The 19,419-nt window shown below is 34.4% G+C and overlaps 2 protein-coding genes across 2 annotated transcripts; one reads left to right on the top strand and one right to left on the bottom strand.

Moving 5' to 3' along the window:
• Nucleotides 1-3,590: 3,590 nt before the first annotated feature.
• Nucleotides 3,591-4,194, bottom strand: LOC120278099 (uncharacterized N-acetyltransferase p20-like). The gene has a single exon (XM_039285007.1). The coding sequence runs from the start codon at nucleotides 4,157-4,159 to the stop codon at nucleotides 3,641-3,643; it is 519 nt and encodes a 172-aa protein (XP_039140941.1). The 5' UTR covers nucleotides 4,160-4,194; the 3' UTR covers nucleotides 3,591-3,640.
• A 9,581-nt stretch (nucleotides 4,195-13,775) lies between these two features.
• On the top strand, nucleotides 13,776-18,405 carry LOC120276718 (protein ANTAGONIST OF LIKE HETEROCHROMATIN PROTEIN 1). The gene is made up of 2 exons (XM_039283397.1): nucleotides 13,776-14,001; nucleotides 17,245-18,405. Exons 1-2 carry the CDS (start codon nucleotides 13,854-13,856, stop codon nucleotides 18,288-18,290), a joined length of 1,194 nt encoding a protein of 397 aa, XP_039139331.1. The 5' UTR covers nucleotides 13,776-13,853; the 3' UTR covers nucleotides 18,291-18,405.
• Nucleotides 18,406-19,419: the final 1,014 nt, after the last annotated feature.

Genomic DNA, 19,419 nt, shown 5'->3' with positions numbered 1-19,419 from the left:
GTCTTCATGGCCCTCACACATGGGTATGTAACACCATACCACTTATGTATCCAAGGCCCAGGTCATGATGACCTCAGTGTTACAATTGGTAATGGCGTGGAGGGTGATCATTGACACATTCATTGATACATTTGTTCATGTGTGTGTGTGTGTGTGTGTGTGTGTATATGTAAATGGTTGAGTGGAATGAGTTGTAAGAGGGATGGAGTTTCTTCTTAGCCGCCGTTGTTTATTCTTTATGTGGTTACAGAGTTTATTTATTTACTTATTATTTATTTTTGGATAAATTTTTTAATAGGTCACTAAACTGTAGTCTGTTTTTATTTTTGAGCATCGAATTTCAATTTGAATCAAAATGATCACTTAGTTTTAATTTGGTTTCACCGAGTAGTTACTTGAAGTATTCCAAGTAGAGTCGGCATCCTTGCAAACTGCACTTAGCCTCCATGTCACCCAAAAGGTGATATGCCATTCTTACCCAGCCACATTATCGTTCACATTAGTATCTTCTTCTTACTCCTTTCTCCCAAATACCAAATTTTTTAATGACAACAAAGCCATAAATTAAATTTATTAGAGTGGAGAGATTTTATTAGACAATAGGAGACAAAAGCAAGCTCATGGTAAAAAACGAAACTATAGACAAACCCTAACCCTAGCAAAAGATGAAAAGAAGGATCAGATCACAGGTCTTAACGAGGTAGCAGCAGAGGTAGGCACAAAGCTCGTCACTGAAGCTCATGAGGATTTGAGCGAAGCTCGATGCCCAATCGTCCTAACCTCTCCTTTCCATTGCCACGACTTTGGAAGTGAGTGATGAAACTCTATTAATGGCTTTCATTTAAAAGAAAATTAATAATGACTCTCTAAATTTGAATTACTGTAATTAAAGAAATTATAGTTTTTAATTTTTAATTTTTATAAATTTATGTCCTCTACTAGCCATTGGTTTAGGGGAGGTAATGGGCGGGGAATCCCCGATCCCCGCGGGGATAGACCCGACCCAACCCGACAGGGATAGGGATTCCCCGAATCCCTTCCCCATGGGGGCGGGGACGGGGGCCAATCCGTCCCCGTTTCCTAAATGGGGATGGGGACGGGGAATGATATATATATATATATATATTGTGTGTATATGTATGTATAATTTTTCCATCATTAAAAAGTCAATGGCATAGGTGATAATATAAAAAACTCTAATTTTAATTTAATTGCGCTAATCACATAAACTATTTATTATAAACTAATAACAATTAAAATTAGATATAAGAGCCCTATGTTAAGTAGTTTTGATCTTATCATAATTTTATGTATATATTTATGTTGAGTTGTTTTTATGTTCCAATATGTAATAATATTTTTACAACTAGAGAATCCCCGTGGGGATCCCCACGGAGATGGGGATGGGGAAGAGAATTCCCCCCGTCAGGGAATCGGTGATGGGGAATCCCCGTCCCCGCCCCATTACCACCCCTACATTGGTTGTTTCTTTGGGAGGAAGGAGAAAGAAGCAGGATGTTGATCGATGTGGACGATTGTGTGGCATTTTTTGTGTGACATGGAGGCTAAGTACAGTCACAGAGATACTGACTTTGCTTTTCTGAAGGCCACGTAAGCAAATGGAGGCTGGAATCCCTTGGATGACTACTCAGTGAAACCAAATTAACAATAAGTGATTATTTTTATTCAAATTAAAGTTCGATAGTCAAATTGAAAATAAACTATGCTTTGGTGACCTACTAAAAATATTTACTAAAAACTTTATTTATTTATTTATTTATTTTCTATTTGTTCTTTTGACCCATAAGTTTTCTAACATAGAATTCAAGAAACTTTAAAATCAAATTGTTTTTATTCAGTTTTTTATATATGTAAAAACTTGAGATCAAAATTATTTGCTTAAATGATCTAAACCTTTACCATTTAAATCAATTCTTATTAGTTATTTGCGGTGTTTTAGTTTGTTATGCAATTGAGTTTGCCTATTAATTGATGATAATATTATTATATTACAAGTATTTTACTGAAATTTTAATTTTTCATATATATAAATAATAATTAATATAAAAATATTAATAAATATTTCTTATTACTTATAAAAAGTGAAGTTTTAATTTTAAAATATTTAATTTTTATTAGCATAATTGAATCAAAGTCTAGTTGTTAAAATTTCTCTTTCAAACTCTAAATTAAAAAAATAAATTTAACCCACATGATGAAACAAATAGAATATAGAAGATATTTGTTAAATGCACTGTATACACCCAAGATTTATGAGACTTTCATTGTCCAAAATTCAAAATGCATTGGAGCTCGGGGTGTATTTGAGCCGAGCCGTTCGTGAGTAGCTCGGTGTTCGGCTCGATAAAGGCTCGTTTTTGTTTAGCTCATATTGTAAACGAGCCAAGCTTGAACATCATTTTCAAGCTCGATTAATAAACGAGCCAAGCTTGAGCAGCCAAAAGCTCGGCTCGTTTTGGCTCGCGAACACAGCTCGTGACCAAGCTCATGAACAAGCTCGATTGTGAGCTCGTTTATATATATATATATGTATATTACATTATATATATGTATATTACATTATATATATGTATATGTATATTAAAGTGTATATGTGACTATGTCATTGTTGTCAATTTGAGTTACACATATAGGGCTATAAACTACTATTCGAAGGCTAAGCTCATTAAAAGCTCAGGTCAACTAGTTCATTAAGTTAAATGAGCTCATAAGATAAACGAGCCAAGCTTGAACACCACCAAACTCGGCTAATTAAATCTTGTGAAGAACTCGTTTATTGTATAATTAAAAGCTTGTTTATAGTATCATTTACAATTTTATTTGTAACAATCATTAATATAATCAAACTCAAATCGAGTCGAGTCACACTTGATAATGATTCATTAAATAAGTTTACTAAATAAAAAAATAAAATATAAAAAAAATAGTCAAGCCTTAATCAAGTTAGCTAGCTAAGTCTAAGCTTCGAATTTTCTTAACAAGTTGAGCTCGAGCATGAAGCTCGAAAGAAGCTCGATTAGAGCTCGAGCTCGGTTAAAATAGTAACGAGCCAAGTTTGAACATAAAAAATGAAGCTCGAAGAAAGCTCGGCTCGAGTTCAAGCTCGATTAAATAGTAACGAGCCAAGTTTGAACAAGGCAAAGCTCGGCTCGGCTCGGCTCGTTTACAGCCCTAATTGGAGCCAATGATATAAAAAAAATCCCCAGCTGTGAGACTGGATTTATAGTGTAATCCTCATGTTTGTCAATATATATATATATATATATATATATATATATATATATATATTTGTTGATCATTAATCCTGTCATCCAATAAATCCTCACTCCAAACACACGCTATGAACCTTCTGCTATCCTATACATGCAAATCGACAACCAAGAACAGGACTCTCTTCATATGGATCAAATACATTTCAAAACCCTTACTAAAAAAAGCACACAAAAAATATATAATTAATTCAACAAGATCAATATATATATATAGATATAAGAGATCAAAACAAGACATACACCGCCAAATAACTCACAAATATCTTTTTTTTATTATTAAATATAGAAAAACCACAATTTATTGAAATAACTCACAAATACGTACTAACAATACATAAACACATCATTCATGCATATATGGTATCAGTGGACAATAAGCTAAACATAACCATATCTCTAGTTCTCCCTTTAAGAACAAAATACTTCCTAAGCACCCCTTCTTTCAAGAACCCTACCTTCTCCAAAACCTTCAAAGAACCTTTATTCTCCACATCAACCAAAGCCTCCACCCTCTCCAACCCTTTCATCTCCTCAAACACACTCTTCACTGCCAGCTTCACTGCCTTTGTCATTACTCCTTTCCCCCACAGCTGTGAAGCCAACATATATCCAAGCTCACCTCTGCAACTATCATTACCGGTCGCCGGCGTGAATAAGATAGCTCCCACCGGACGTCCATTTAGACATATGGCCCGGAACCAAGGGTGGGGGAGAATGGTTTTTTCGATGTGGTCTATGAGTGTGTTCTTGTCAGTAAATGTGTTCCAGCTGCAAAAATGGCTTACTTTGTCGTCGGAAGCCCACACCATGAAGTCGTCGGCGTCGGAGATGGTGAATGGCCGGAGAGTTATCTTTTCCTCCTCCATGTGTTGTTCTTCTTCTTGTTGTGCGGAAAGCTGGGTGTGTGTGTGTGTGTGTGTGTGTGTGTGTGTGTGAGAGAGAGAGAGAGAGAGAGGGAGGCTAGGGAGGGGTTGTATATGTAAAGTTTGTTTGTTGTTTGACTGTTGGAGTTTGGTTGACTTTTTGGGCAATTAGTCAAAGATTTTGGGCTTGAATATGGAGGAGGTTTCTTGGAAAGAAATTAAGGTATTGGCAATGCATATTTTTAATTTTTTAATATAGTTTATATTGACATATATATATTCCTATTCCTTTTCGTGTGAAGATATATTCCTTTTCTTTTGTAAACACAGAGATAGGCCTTGATGCTCAACAACTTCCAACTAGTCAAAATATATATTTTCTATATTTTCAAATATTTTTATGTTTCTTTATTTTTTAAAATTTAGTTTTTAAACTAAAATAAATTTTTTTAGTTAGAAGTATACTTTTTAATTTCCTTTCTTCACTCGATTTTTTACTTCTTTTCTCATTAGCCGGTGATGAATTGAAGCATTTATTAATGGAACCTTATTGTGCATCTTGCTGGTTGTGATCCCATGCAGGCATTCTGCACATAACAATACCAATATATGTCAATCAACAGCCAAATGGTCTATTGATATCTGAATCTCAATTATAATTTTTCATAAGTGGTGAGAGTTTGAATCACGAGTGAGGGCGTATTTTTGAAAATGTAAGTAATGATTATGTACGGGTAATTCTATCGCACACGTGTGCACAGACCCTTCTCCTACTTGCTCCATCGAGACTTGTACATGTTTCTATTTTTTTAACAGACTAATCACTAATTTTGATAAAAAAATATATTAACATATAATTATGCGCAATGTACGAACTCTGGTACTACACCACAAAAAGATAGTGCCACGTGTATATATATATTAATCTCAAAAGGTTAAATAATTCTCTCACTGATTTGGTGGCATTTACAATATCTGTTTTTTTTATACACCAGTTGCTAAATGTATTTATTGGAACATTAGAGATAAATAAATTATTAATCGTCTCTAATCGTATAAATATAAACTAATTTAAAGATTTTAATCTAGTCTATAATGACCATTTATTTAGTTCCACACAATCATTTAAAAATTAATATATTTACCTCCGACTATCATTCTAGAGACACATATGTGTGCCTCTAATATTTCGTAAATCGACCTCACCTATAATTATCACTTTGATATATATATACTTCTGATATCATATAATGACAGTTGTATTGGAAAATAAATATGATAAAAATATTTAGTCACAATTTATAATAACAACGATATTATTAAAAGCACTTAAGAATATCAAAATAGTGGTAATAAATAATCATATTAATGTTATTATTTTTAATTAAAAAATATGTCATTTAAAGATAAATATTATATATATAGAGGCACATGTCATATTTCTTTAATTTAATTTAAAAAAATATAAAATAATTATTTAAAATTATATGCCTCTAAAGGCAAGTGTTGTTATAGTTAGGAGTGGAGCCAGGTGTGGGTGAAGAGTAGAATAAAAAGAGATGAGAGATATGCCTCCACAATAATATATATATTACATTCGACTATGTTATACCGTCAAATTATATTTAATATATAAATAAAATTATTAGATATGGTTTAATAAGTCCCAAAGGAAAGTCATAGTTTTGATTTTTTTTTTTTATAAATTATTACATATAGTTTTAAAAAAAATTAAAATTTTAAAAAATATTGACAAAAATATATTGTTTGGCCACCTTATTTTTTTATAAATTTGTATATAAATTAAAAAATTATGTTTTTAAAAAAATTATAAATATATTGTTTGATTCTGACTTTTTATAAATTTAAATATATGTAATATAAAATTATATTTATATTATATTTTTAAAAAATATTTATTAAAATTATTATTTCAACCTCATGATTTTTTTATATTTTTTTCACTTGCTCCTCCCAAAAAAATACAAAAAACAAAATTCTAGCTCCACCAATGATTGTAGTGAATAGTAAGTATTGTAACTATTGTTTGATCGCAGGAGAAATGATGGTGTAATCTCTTGGAAAATAATTTAAAATTCACTAAAGTAATGGTGCTTTTGAAAGGGTGACAAAGAATTTAATTAAAAAAAAATCAGTTTATTTTATAATGACATACTATATATAAATCAAGAGTATTGCTATATAACCCAAAGCAACCACACGAATGATGTGGCTGGTGACGTGACTGCTTCACGTGGGTGCCTAATTTTTAATTTTTTTTTAAATAACCATGAAACTCAAAAAGAGGAATGAGTCAGCTTCTCTCTCTCTCACTCTTTCTCGTCTTCGTTCTCTCCTGCAACCTCAAACTCCGGCTGCCGATTTTCCTCTTTCCTGCAACCCCAAACTCCGGCCGCCGATTTCCCTCTCTCTTGCATCGCTCTCCCGGCCGCCGATTTTTCTCTCTCCAGCATCGCTCTCTCGGCCACCGGTTTCCTCTCTCCTGCGGCACGAGTCCCCGACAGCCACACGAACCAATCCAGCTACCCTCGCTCTAGCCCGCTCCCGGCGTCGTTTCCCTCTCTCTTACATCGCTCTCTCAGCGACCGCTTTCATCTCACTTGGCGCATGAGTCCCCGGCATCCACAAGAACCAATCCAGCACCCTCACTCCAGCCACCGCCCGACGCTGCTCCCGACGCCACTCCCGACGCCACTTTACTGTCTCCTGAACCCCCGCTCCCGGTGCCTCTACCCTTTCTCTTGTGGCACAAGTCCCCGACAGCCACACGAACCAATCCAGCTACCCTCGCTCCAGCCCGCTCCCGACGCTGCTCCCGACGCTGTTTCCCTCTCTCTTACATCGGTCTCTCAGCGACCGCTTTCCTCTCACTTGGCGCATGAGTCCCCGACAGCCACAAGAACCAGTCCAGCACCCTCACTCCAGCCACCGCCCGACGCTGCTCCCGATGCCGCTTTACTGTCTCCTGAACCCCCGCTCCCGGTGCCTCTACCCTTTCTCTTGTGGCACAAGTCCCCGGCGGTTGCCCTTTTGTCCAGCATCCGCACCCGCGCTCCCGGCCGTGACACCCCCGCTGTGAGAATCCCAGAAAGGTATGTTTTTTTTACATTTTTTTTTGTTAATTGAGATGGATATTTATGAAAGATTATAAATAGATATTTTTGTGGTCAAGTTGATAGAACCAATTAATTTTGCATGAATTGTAGTCCTTGAACTTTTCCCTTCAGAATGAGACTCTGTGTTAATTTTGCATGAATTGTAGTCCTTAAACTAGGTTGACATACACAAATATGTTATTTTCCATATTTTTTTATTTTCAGTTTTCATTATTTAAGTTTAAGGTTAGAGTAATAGTTTAACTCCTGAGTTAATTGAGATGGATATTTATGAAAGACTATAGAAATTTATTGTTGTGATTTGGATTTATTTTTATTAATTTTGCTTGAGATGGATATTGGTCCGATTAGTGAGGATTGGACATTTATGTTGAGTAAATTCGAGGAGAGGTTCTGTATTTGTATGAATGATACAATGAAAAGTTTTGTTTAGACATATATTTAAAGATTTGTTTCATGTGTTCTAAACATTTGTCTAATTTGTGTCTAAAGCAAGAACATGGAAGAAGTGGCACTTGGGTGTTCTAAGCAAGGAAAAGATAATGTAGAAGTTGGATGTTCAAGTTATGAAGAACATGCCAAAGAAAAACCGGTAGATTTGGATTTAGTTGAAAGTATTGTGCCGGGGGCCGGTATGATGCTTGATTCTGAAGAAGAAGTTTATAACTTGTATGTCCAATATGCGCAGCGTGAAGGGTTTGGCATCACCAAAAACAACACGAGATTAGATGATGATGGAAAATTAAAATATTACACGCTAGCATGTGTAAGAGGTGGCAAACAAATATCTACTTCAAAAAACTTCTTCAACCCAAGACTATCAAAAAGGGTAGTCCAATATGCGCGGAGTAAGGGTCGTCCACCATCAAAAGGGAAGAAGTCAAAAGTTGAAGTAATAATAATCAAAAACAAGAAAAAGGTATTTTTATGTAGCATCATATTCATTATTTGCTCTCATTTTTTTCGATGAATTTTTTTTTTTTTTTGAGTGTATAACATCCATGTTATTATTGGCAGAAGGCACAAATAAAGGGAGATGCATCAGCTCAAAAATTTACACAAGATGATCATTGCACACAAGAGAGCGTGGTAATCCTTTTGTAATTGTCACTAATGTCCAAATTAAGAATTTCAATCATTTAATTTCAAATGTTGATTTGTTGGACTATAATCTCTTTTCTTAGGTGAATTCAAATTCTATATCGATCAATTTGGACATGCATCATAGTTCTTCTTTAGGTTTTGCAAGCCAGTGCAATGATTTCTGATCAAGGTGAATTGCACTTTGTATTTATGGGTCGTACTCTTGTACTTTTTATATTAGATTTATACTTACAATTTTCAAATGTTGCAGTTGTGGATCTTGGTGATGTGCATGCAGACCCAAGTTTGTATACAACAAAGGTGAAGGACATCTTGATTTGTTTTCTAATTTTATATTATTCTTACCTTGCTGGCTGTTATTGATATGATTTTTCTATACATGCAGTTGCTTTACTTGAAGAATGCTCAAGTCAAGGAATCACTACCATTCTATGTAGAATTTGTTAATGAGCTCACTTGTTTTTGTTGTTTGTTTATCATGGCAACTCATTGAAGTATCATATATTATCAATTGCATATGTTACTCTTTTCTTCCATGTAAAAGCATGCCTTTGTTTGGCAAGGCAATGATTGTGGTTTATAAAACATATTTGACATTAACTGGTTAGGTATTTTGATGTGTTTAATTGAAACGAGGAAGGCTTTTTAGGTATTGTTATGTGGTGGTAGTCGTTGTTTTTAATGAAGGTGAGAAATTTATGAATTTGTCTCCCTGGATCTAGGTTTCTTTTTATATTATTTGGTTGGTGTTCAGGATGCTGAGATAATTCAAGCTGCAATCTTGATGAAATTGCAATCTTGATAAACAACCTGGGAATTTAATGTATGTGATTTGTATGATTGTTATCCCGGAAATTACAAATGGTAAGAGATTGGTGTCTATAATTTTCAAAGAACCAGTCAAAAAACAAAATTATAATTCTAGAGCACAGGTCGAGTTGCAGAACGTGGATCAACATCAGCATCCATTGTGATTTGAATCTTTGCCCCAGAGTTGATTTTCAAATTCTTGATTGTTTCACCAGATTTACCAATGAGAACACCAACCTGAACAAACAACATTCATGATCAATTTCTGAAATGAAAAATGTGATCCCCATGGAGAAAACACATCAAACGTAAAACATATAATCAGTATGATTACCAGATTGGCTTGCACTATTAGTCATATTCTACTATTTTAAACCTAAAATAAAGACCAAATTCCTAAATAAGTTGAAAAAAAACAAAATTTCACCTCAATTCCCATAATTAAAACTCTGATAATCTAGATCAATCCACAGAAACATAATGCAAACGGAAATCACTAGAAAAACCTGGATAACAAATGAAACTAATTTTACAGGTAACAACAACTCACGGGACTGGAAGTAAGAGATGGCAAAGATGCAGATGGCCCAATAGACGGTCCGGACCTTGAACTCCTCGATTAGATCCTGCACTGTCGCCATCTGCCTTCTCATCGCTCCTTCCTAACCAAGAAAATGGGAATGATTTTTCATTAATGGTCCATAGAATTTTATAAAGGACAGTCAGAACAAGCATAGAAGATATAGTTAACACCACTGTACTCGTGTAACCCTGCTCAACATTACATGGTCTCAAGTAATTTATCCTGATACTATAAATTTTATTACTATAAGCAATCCTGTCAACTACCACAATACATATGCTTGTGCAAAGCTTCACACATACAAATCAAATCCGTTAAACTTTGCCACTTATTAATAAGGTGTAATGCCACACAGGTTAACAAGGATATGAAGAAATACTACCATTTATAATGCTGGGTACAGTGTATAATACATAATGCAATGTACAACAGACACTATTAAATTTAAGTTTTACTAAACAATAATAGCACACAAAGAAGTTCATCACCAAGTGTGCCTAAATTAATCTGAGACCATGGCTAAGAAATTCCTAGTAATTAAAAACATTTCTCTGCAACAAATGAGCAATAAAACAGTACATTGACTGTGCAGAAACCTGTACAAACCTCAAACCATTAGATTGAGAAACCTGTAGAAACCTCAAACCATTAGAAACCTCAAACCGTGGATATGATTCAATTAGAAAAAGAAAAGAAAAAAATTGATACTAACCAAACCATTAGTGCAGAAACCTCAAACCATTGACTGTGGCTGCAAAAACCTCAAAACCACACTGCAGGTATCCATAAGCGAAAATTCTTGGAATGAAATACTTCAAGTAAACTGCAGCCATTTTAGAGACATGTGGAACTTGGTGAAGCCAAAGAAGTATTGTCTCAAAAAACACCACATAAGGGACACCAAAATACAAAAGCAAGTAGAAGTAATGAAATATGCCTGCAAGTACATTCACATTACAGAAAAAATTCAGAAATTGAATTCATATTTCAATAAAGGCTCAGATCTTGCCCCTCTATTCTTTCGTATGGATAAACATGAATCAAGGGCTGCAACTAAAGTTGTCACGCCACCTAATCTCTATTCTCTTTCATAGGGCAAATCATCATAGCCACAAAATGGTAAGAGTAATGCTATATAGAGCGAAGCAACCACACAAACCAAGCACATCGACAGTAATAAAATATCAAGCAATAGAATCAAAACAGAGGCTCAAATTCAACAATAATGATTTTCTCCCATTCTTCCCCCTCCCTCTACAACAATAACAATAGCGGTTGCCTACTAGGCCATCCAATCTACTATACCATCGTTGTATTGAGAAAAAGGGTAGGAGAGAAATTTTTAGGGCATCATTGCCTCTGTACTTGGTTTCAAGGCTAGCCGGGCTTTTTCCCAAGAATTTCATAGAACCAACCACGCGATGTAGGAGAGAGGGAAATGGCGCCGGGAGCAGCGTCGGGAGCGGGCTGGAGCGAGGGTGTTGGACTGGTTCATGTGGCTGTTGGGGACTCATGCCGCAAGAGAGAGAAAACCGGCGGGAGAGAGGGCAACCGGCGGCCGGGAGAGCGATGTGGGAGAGAAGGACATCGGCGGCCGAGGTTTGGGGTTGCAGGAGAGAACGAAGATGAGAGAGTGATAGAGAGAAGGGAGAGGAGGGGGAGCGGCGGCACAGACATAACCCTAACCCTAAACCCTTTTTCATGGTTATTTTAAAAAAAAATTAAAAATTAGGCACCCACGTGAAGCAGCCACGTCACCAGCCACATCATTCGTGTGGCTGGTCCGTGTGGCTGTTTCACGTTATATAGCATGTGACTTAAGTTACAATGGTGATTTTCAATAGATGTTAAAAATTTTAAAATTTAAACAACGGTAATTTAATCGAGCAATCATCGATATTTTAATACTCAATAAATATAAAAAAATTGGAACTACATGATAATACTTTCTTCCCAAAGTTCAAGTATTCTATTATTGACCTTAAAAAATTAGAGAAGAACAAAATTAATTTATTAAAAGGTGTTGTTAGGACATATTTAATATAAAGCCTTGGAATAACATATTAAGGCATAGTAAAGAATAATATTATATATGTATATATATATACATAAAGCACAAGTGAATATTCAAAATGGCATGGTGTGGCTATTATTGGTAGATTTACAGGGCCTCATAATCCGTCTCTTATTCCATTCAAAAGAAAAGTATTTGTAAGTATAATATTCGCTAGTTGGCGCGTGCATTTCCAATTAAAATAATTATATATTCTTTTTAGAATAAAATTATACAAAGGAAAAGGAAATCAGTAGGAGTGCCTTTGTTTGACCACGTGAGTCAAAAATAAACAAATACAAAATAAAATAAATAGATAAAATTGTTTTGCATACCCTTGTAAAGTGAATAATTACTAATGTACTCTTATAAAAAATAACATCTACTTATATATATGTATATATATAAATTTCTACAAACATTTTATTTTTTTTCTTTTCATCTCTCAACTGGAATAAACACAAGAGGGAATGGAATAATTTAGTTTTTTTAAGAAAATTTTTTAATTGATTTTTAGTATGAAAACTACATAAATAAGTAAAAGTGATTCATAAATATCCACAAATAAATAATACTTTCATAATGGTGTATAAGTAATATCTCATTTGCTTGATATGCCAAAATAAAAAACCCAAATAAACATAATAAATATTTTTTTAACCATTTTTAATCAAACTTATGTCATCTTATGTTTTTATTTTTCACAATCAGAGTTGATTAAAAGATAAGTAGAGGTGCATTAGTCTACCGACTCTTTGGAGACTTATTAACTCAATTAGACATTATATAAAGTAATGAAAGCCAACCATGTATATTTTAAAAATTTACAGAAATCATACCAAATTGACAGTCCTCCTGCCATGCGACCTAGAGAAAAAAAATATAACTCTTCTCACATAAAACACATATAAATAGTACTATATATAATAGTACTTCGTGATTTGCCTTTTTATCAATTTGAAATTTGTGGTTTTAATTGTAACACTTTGGTACTCTATAATCTAAACTGTTTAAAAAAAAAGTCTTAAAATGCTTAACTCTTTTTAATTTAAACTTGAATTTATCTATTTATTCTTATTTATATTACTAAAATATGATTTTTACTTTTATTTATATTACTAAATTACATACTAATTAAGAACCCATTCACATCTATCTTCAATTATAGCTTGAATGGTTTTTAAATATTATGCAAATAAATATAAATAATTTTTAACAGTATATATTTTAGTAATGTAAATTAAAATAATAAATAAACAGAGTTAAGTTTTTTAATATTCTTTTATAAAATATTTAAATTATAAGATATGAAAGTATTATAACTCATCACAAGCTCTTGTGCTATTTGTTCGATGTCGTCCCGATTTTTCTAATAAATTTATGGTTTATTTATTTTATTAAAAAAAATCATACCAAATGACCCAGACACAACATTAGCAAAATTTTCCCTAAATAATCTCTACGTTAGTAGATAGACATTAGCACTACAGTTCCACACAACCTTGCGTCAGCCCACTCATTGCTTTTCTATACATTGGTTATAGTCTTATTTTCAATGTCGCCAAAAAAAAAAAGTTCTTTCATTTATTTTGTTTTCAAGCACTGACTCCAATTTTTCTTTCCGTTTTTCTCCACCGTTGTTTATGTATCGGTTATTTATCATGCAAGTCCTTAAGATGTGACCTTTTTTATTAGCCCCAAATTGATTATTTTTCTTTTATATAATCTACAAAATAAATAACTTTTTGGCAGAAGAGAAGAGTATTAATTTAGGTGTTTTTTAAGTTTAAATTTTTAAAATAATATTTAATAATTCAACCAGATAATATAGTATATATATATATATATATTTTATATTTCCTAGGGCCTAGGCTAGTAATATATAAATGCAAAAAAGACCCTGACTTTAGTTAAAATTATAATAGAGGGGAATCATGAAGTAGCGCAAGAGAGAGAGAGAGAGAGAGAGAGAGAGAGAAGAGAGGAACCAAGGGAGTTGCTCTTTGATCCATGGCTCCCCCAAAGAAATCGAAGAAAACCAAAAGAAAACTCAAGGATGGATCGAAAAGCAACCCTCTTTCTGAGCCCAAACCAGCAGAATCCAAAGCTTCCGAAGTGGATTGGTGGTATGCGTTTTGGAGGAAGAACACCGATTCTGGTATTCCCACTTGTTGCTCAGTTTCTTCTTCAAAGTTGAAGTTTTTTTTGCTGAAATTTAAGTTTGATTGATTGGAATTTCATTCATTTCAGTTTGTTTGTCTTGAATTTTACTGCATTTTGTGGTGGTGAGATTGTAGTGATTGGTTTCTTTGGTTGCTTGATGGTGTTGAAATTGATGGTTTTCGGTATGCCAAGATGGGATTTTTCGGTGGATTGAGTATGACTGTGGAGCTGTTTGTGAGGAAGTTGTTTATGATATTTTGCATTTATTCATTAGATTTTGTTCCGTAATTGATTTTTTTTCCCATCTCTTCAGTGTATGAGAATTTAAAGCTTTGAGGCAAGAAAACATCAACCTTTCTGATGTTTTTACATATGTTGTTAGCTTGGATAATATACATTGTCCCTCTTTCCAAGGGCCCAGAAGCTTGTAATGCAGTAGATGCTTTTTTGGCAGTAAGGTTGTAATGATTGGGTTCAATAGTTGTTTCATGCCGTTGAAATCTATGACTTTGTGCATGCCAAGATGCTATTTGTTGGTAGATTGAGTAATGTGGTGGAAGATTTCTGATTGTGGGGCCGCTGTTCATTAGATTTTGGTTCATGATTATTTTTTCATCTCTTCTTCAGTGCATGAGTATTCATAGTATAGGAATTCAGACATTAGTTCTGCTTCTATTCTGTATAACACCTCCTTGATGTTTTAACTTATGTTGTTAGCTTGGATGGTGTGCATTTGTTACCCTTTCCAAAGGGTCAGAAGATTGTAACGCAGTAGATGATATGGCTACATTTTGTGGTGATTGTTTCCTTTGATTGCATCACAGTATTGAGATGATAAATTTAGGCAGTTGTGTTTGTGAGATTTGCATTTATTCATTAGATTTTGTTCCATAATTGTTTTTTCTTTCACCTCTGTAGTGCCTGAGTATTCATAGGCTCATAGCTGAGGAGCACAAATATAAGAGCTGTTCTTGTGTGTTCCTCCTTTATGTTTTAACAAATGTTCTTAGCTCTGATAGTATGCATTGTTAGTCCTTCTAAGGGGGCTTAAGATTGTGATGCAGTAGATTTTATTTGCATATGGCTGCAAATCCAAATGCATGATGGATCCTTTCTCAGAAAGGATTCATTTCATGCAGGCCTTTAAGCTTGAAATTATAAGGCATTACGTGGAATTGGTGGTTAACTCTATCACTGCGGTCTACATCCTAATTATCAAATATGAATAAAAAAAAAGTGAGAAGTGTAAGTGTTCATGTTGGATTTCTAGGTTTGTACTTGATGTTTGAATCGTAGCTGGATTATTAATAGACTTCAATTTCTCAAAATGATGTTTGCTGGGGTGTGGCAGGATTTTTAGAATGGCCTTGTAACATTGCCATTATAATCTTACATTTTAGGAACCTATCAGAAATTCCTTCATGATCTGTAGTTATTCATGATCTCTCATACATTATGACCATGCGGATGATCTCCTTTTTGAATTGCCTTCTGAAAAATGCAAATCAAACAAAAACATTGACAGGACAAGAGACTTGTTAATCTATATACGACAAAATTTATTTATGCCAAAGGAATAAGCACCTTACTCCCCACAAATAACATATGTCATTTATGATTGGAAGGCCATGTTCTGTCAGAGTGAGGGAAACCTGTCTAGAACGGAGTAATTTTTGGAGGAATGAGCATGATGTAAGGCTATGAATATTCAGTTCTTTCCAACCAGTTGAAAAGTTTCACAGAAACATGAAAATGTGATTGATGCTCGGTGGATCTATTAAGGAAAGATATAAACCGCATATAACTTCTCTTATAGAATCAGTTGCAAAGAAGATTGATATGAATTGGGCCTTGGGACAGAGGAAACTAATATTAATAAAATGTTTGTCTTCTCTGATGAACTTGGACAGTTGAAAGGATGAATTGTCCTGAATTTTCAATTATCACTATTAGATTGTGATTTTTATTTTATTTTTTTTCAAGTGTACATCAAGATATTTTTTTTAGAGAATCATGTAGACAATCTTTGCTCATCTCTTGGACACATTGATAGAAGTATAGAACATGATGGCAAATTAACAACTAGCTATTTGTTTGTGAACTTCCTTGTGGAGAAGTTGGAAGAAATTAGTGGGGAGGGTGGTCAAGTGGGGAAAGAAAAGACTCCATTGAGCATATTATTTCTCTTTAAGTAATGGATATTTATGGCTTTGGTGATGGGAATGGAAAAATAATAATAATAATAATAATAATAATAATAATAATAATAATAATAATAATAATAATAAAGTTTCAGTCTGAGTACTGATGATATATTTTTGTGGTATTTTATGCTGTCCCTACAAGTTCTTGAGGTGCAACAGGGCATGCTTCTTATGTAGGGTCTTTAGTTGTTGGATGGATATGGTACATGATATGATCTTGGACATGTTTCGAGGACAATTTATCTAGAACGATCAGTTCAGTTGCTGAAATTCAATCCATCTCTTAAAGATGAAATAAACAAAGAAACACAGAAATATGGACTAAATTGAACATTTTAAAAGAACATAGATGAAAATGAGGACTGGGATAGAGTATTTGGATGAAAGATAGCTTTTCCCCTTAATTATTTCTTGCTAGATGTTACCTTGTCTAAATTTCTATATGTTTTGTTTTCTTTAGAACCTTGAGATTCATTCCACCTTTGATTTTACCATGCCTAACATGGCATTAAATCAGCTTTTCTGAATTTAAATTTTCTGTGGCTGCAAAAACTATTAAGTTTTAGAAATTTGTCTTTTGCATTATTCTGCCATAACATTCTGTATATCATGGCAATATGGCTTGTTAGCTCACTTTGCTTTTGATATTTCATTCAATATCTTTATTTATTGCTTTCTAAATCTAATTCTTTTTCGGCTGTCCAATTATGCCACCACAGTATTGTCTACTTGGTGCTTAAATTTTCATATAGTTCGATTAGATTTAGAATCATCTTGATCAGGATTGTTCAAATGGTCATTTTAGTCTCAAGTGTAAATAGGAATTTTTATAATGAACTTTGTGTATAGAGTCAAACTTCTGTGTTTTCTTTTACATTGACTATAATCAGTTGCATTTTCTGTATAGGATTAGTGTTTTATCTTTGGCTTTGTGCTAGCTTTAAATGATATTTCATTGTATTTAAATCTCATGTCAAGTAATATGTGTGAACACCCTTATTCATTGGTTTTCTTCTCTATTATATGAAATGCAGGAGCGGCTATTCCTACTGATGAAGATGAAGCCTTCAAATATTTCTTCAGAGTGTCGAAGAAAACATTTGATTACATATGTTCCCTTGTGAGAGAGGACTTAGTGTCAAGGCCGCCATCTGGTCTCATTAACATCGAGGGAAGGCTTCTAAGTGTGGAGAAACAAGTTGCCATTGCCATGAGAAGGCTTGCATCTGGTGAGTCTCAGGTGTCAGTCGGTGCGGCCTTTGGTGTCGGGCAATCCACAGTATCTCAAGTCACATGGAGGTTTATCGAATCAATGGAAGAACGAGCAAGACATCACCTCAATTGGCCTGACTCTGATCGAATGGAGCAAATCAAAACCAACTTGGAAACTACTTTTCGGTTGCCCAATTGCTGTGGAGCAATCGATGCAACTCACATCATCATGACTCTTCCAGCAGTTGAATCATCTGACGACTGGTGTGACCAAGAGAGCAATTACAGCATGTTCTTGCAAGTGATTGTGGATCATGAACTACGATTTCTCGACATAGTCACAGGTTGGCCTGGAAGCATGACCATTTCCCGTCTGCTCAAATGCTCAGGCTTTTACAAACTATGTGAGAGCGGTGGCCGATTGAACGGGTCAGTGAAGCTGTCCTCTGAAGGAAAGGAAATAAGAGAATTCATTGTCGGAGACACCGCTTATCCTCTTTTTTCATGGCTCATGACTCCATACGAAGGTAAATTGCTATCGCCTACGATGACCAGCTTCAACGAGAAGCACAAGGCGGTGAGGTTGCTCGCCGGGAGAGCGCTCGCACAGCTAAAAGGAAGTTGGAGGATCCTGCACAAAGTGATGTGGAGACCTGATAAACATAAATTGCCGAGCATCATCCTCGTATGTTGTCTGCTGCACAATATTATTATCGACAACTGTGATGAGCTGCGCGCCGATGTTGTTTTATCTGATCATCATGATGCTGGTTACAAAGAGCAGAGCTGCCAGCAAATGGATTCTGTTGGCCAGACAATGAGAGAGAACTTGGCTGTGCATTTGCAGTCTCTTGAAGTTCATCAGTGAAGTTGAGAAGCAAAGTTTTATGTTGTTCATGGCTTTGAGGATTGAAACTTGTTTATCTGTTAAGAGATCAATCTGAAAGGCATTGCTCATTATGAAAATGTTCTCAATTGATGGATGAATTGTTTGTCTGAGAGTTTGTCATTATGCCAAAGATGGGATTTTATGATCAAAACAGAGTAATTACCATTATAAACCTTTAAAAATCATATTTTGCCTATATATTTTTTATAAATCATTATTATTTATTTATATATTTTTATGATACAAAAAAAAAGGTCTTGTGGTCTTTGTTAAAAAAATAAAATAAAATGAAATAATAATAATAATAATAGACTATTTTTTGTCTTGATATTTATTTTCATTTAACTGGACAAAACCTTAATGTTTCTAAGTCTGCTGTCTATTTCCCTTTGTGGCTCAACAGGAAGGTCTCCAAGAGCATTAGTTGCATCCTAAATTTTAAAATTGGCCCATTTATTTTCACCTACCTTGGGGGTGATGATTGCTCCCCGGAGAATTAGAATTAATCAATTCCAATCTCTGATTTTCGTATTTCCAATCTATTGCCTCATGGAATTATAATTCTATTTCTAAAGCCGGTAAGAGAATTCTCCTGAATAGTTTCCTCCTCTCTGTACCTACTTATTATCTTTTGGCTACCCTATTCCTGATTCTATTTTGGATTCCATTCCCAAGTTGGCTCGTGCTTTCCTTAGGCAAAAAGACAACAATCATAGTGGGATTCCTTTAGTAAGTTGGAACATTGCTACACTTGACAAGATTGAAAGGGGAAGGGGGGTTGGGCCTTAGGGACTTGAGAATTGCCTGTACTGCTTTAATGGCTAAGAATGCTTTGAAATACTTGAATAACAAGGACGTTGTTTTGGGTGAAACTGGCCAAACTTAAGTGTGGTTCTATGTCAAACTGGCGGTTAGTTCCTCCCAGTAATTGTTCTTGGGTGTACAGATTTTTATGTGAAATTGTGGAGGTTTTTAAAGATTTGAGTAAATTTTTTTGCAGGTTACCTAACTTTTGACTTTTTTCTTTTAGGTAACTCAACTATGATTTGTATCAAAAAGGTCATCCAAGTTGTCAATGTGTTACACCGGCAGGTCACCCTAATAAATT

Source organism: Dioscorea cayenensis, chromosome 15, assembly GCF_009730915.1.
Source record: "Dioscorea cayenensis subsp. rotundata cultivar TDr96_F1 chromosome 15, TDr96_F1_v2_PseudoChromosome.rev07_lg8_w22 25.fasta, whole genome shotgun sequence".
Lineage (NCBI taxonomy): Eukaryota > Viridiplantae > Streptophyta > Magnoliopsida > Dioscoreales > Dioscoreaceae > Dioscorea > Dioscorea cayenensis.
This window is presented reverse-complemented; position numbering and strand designations above follow the sequence as displayed.

What these genes read in the sequence shown, in the direction of transcription:
- LOC120278099 (XM_039285007.1), bottom strand. Translation starts at nt 4,159, where the DNA reads ATGGAGGAGGAAAAGATAACTCTCCGGCCATTCACCATCTCCGACGCC.
- LOC120276718 (XM_039283397.1), top strand. Translation starts at nt 13,854, where the DNA reads ATGGCTCCCCCAAAGAAATCGAAGAAAACCAAAAGAAAACTCAAGGAT. An exon ending in GAGGAAGAACACCGATTCTG is followed by an intron (nt 14,002 to 17,244) that starts GTATTCCCACTT and finishes TATGAAATGCAG; the next exon opens with GAGCGGCTATTCCTACTGAT.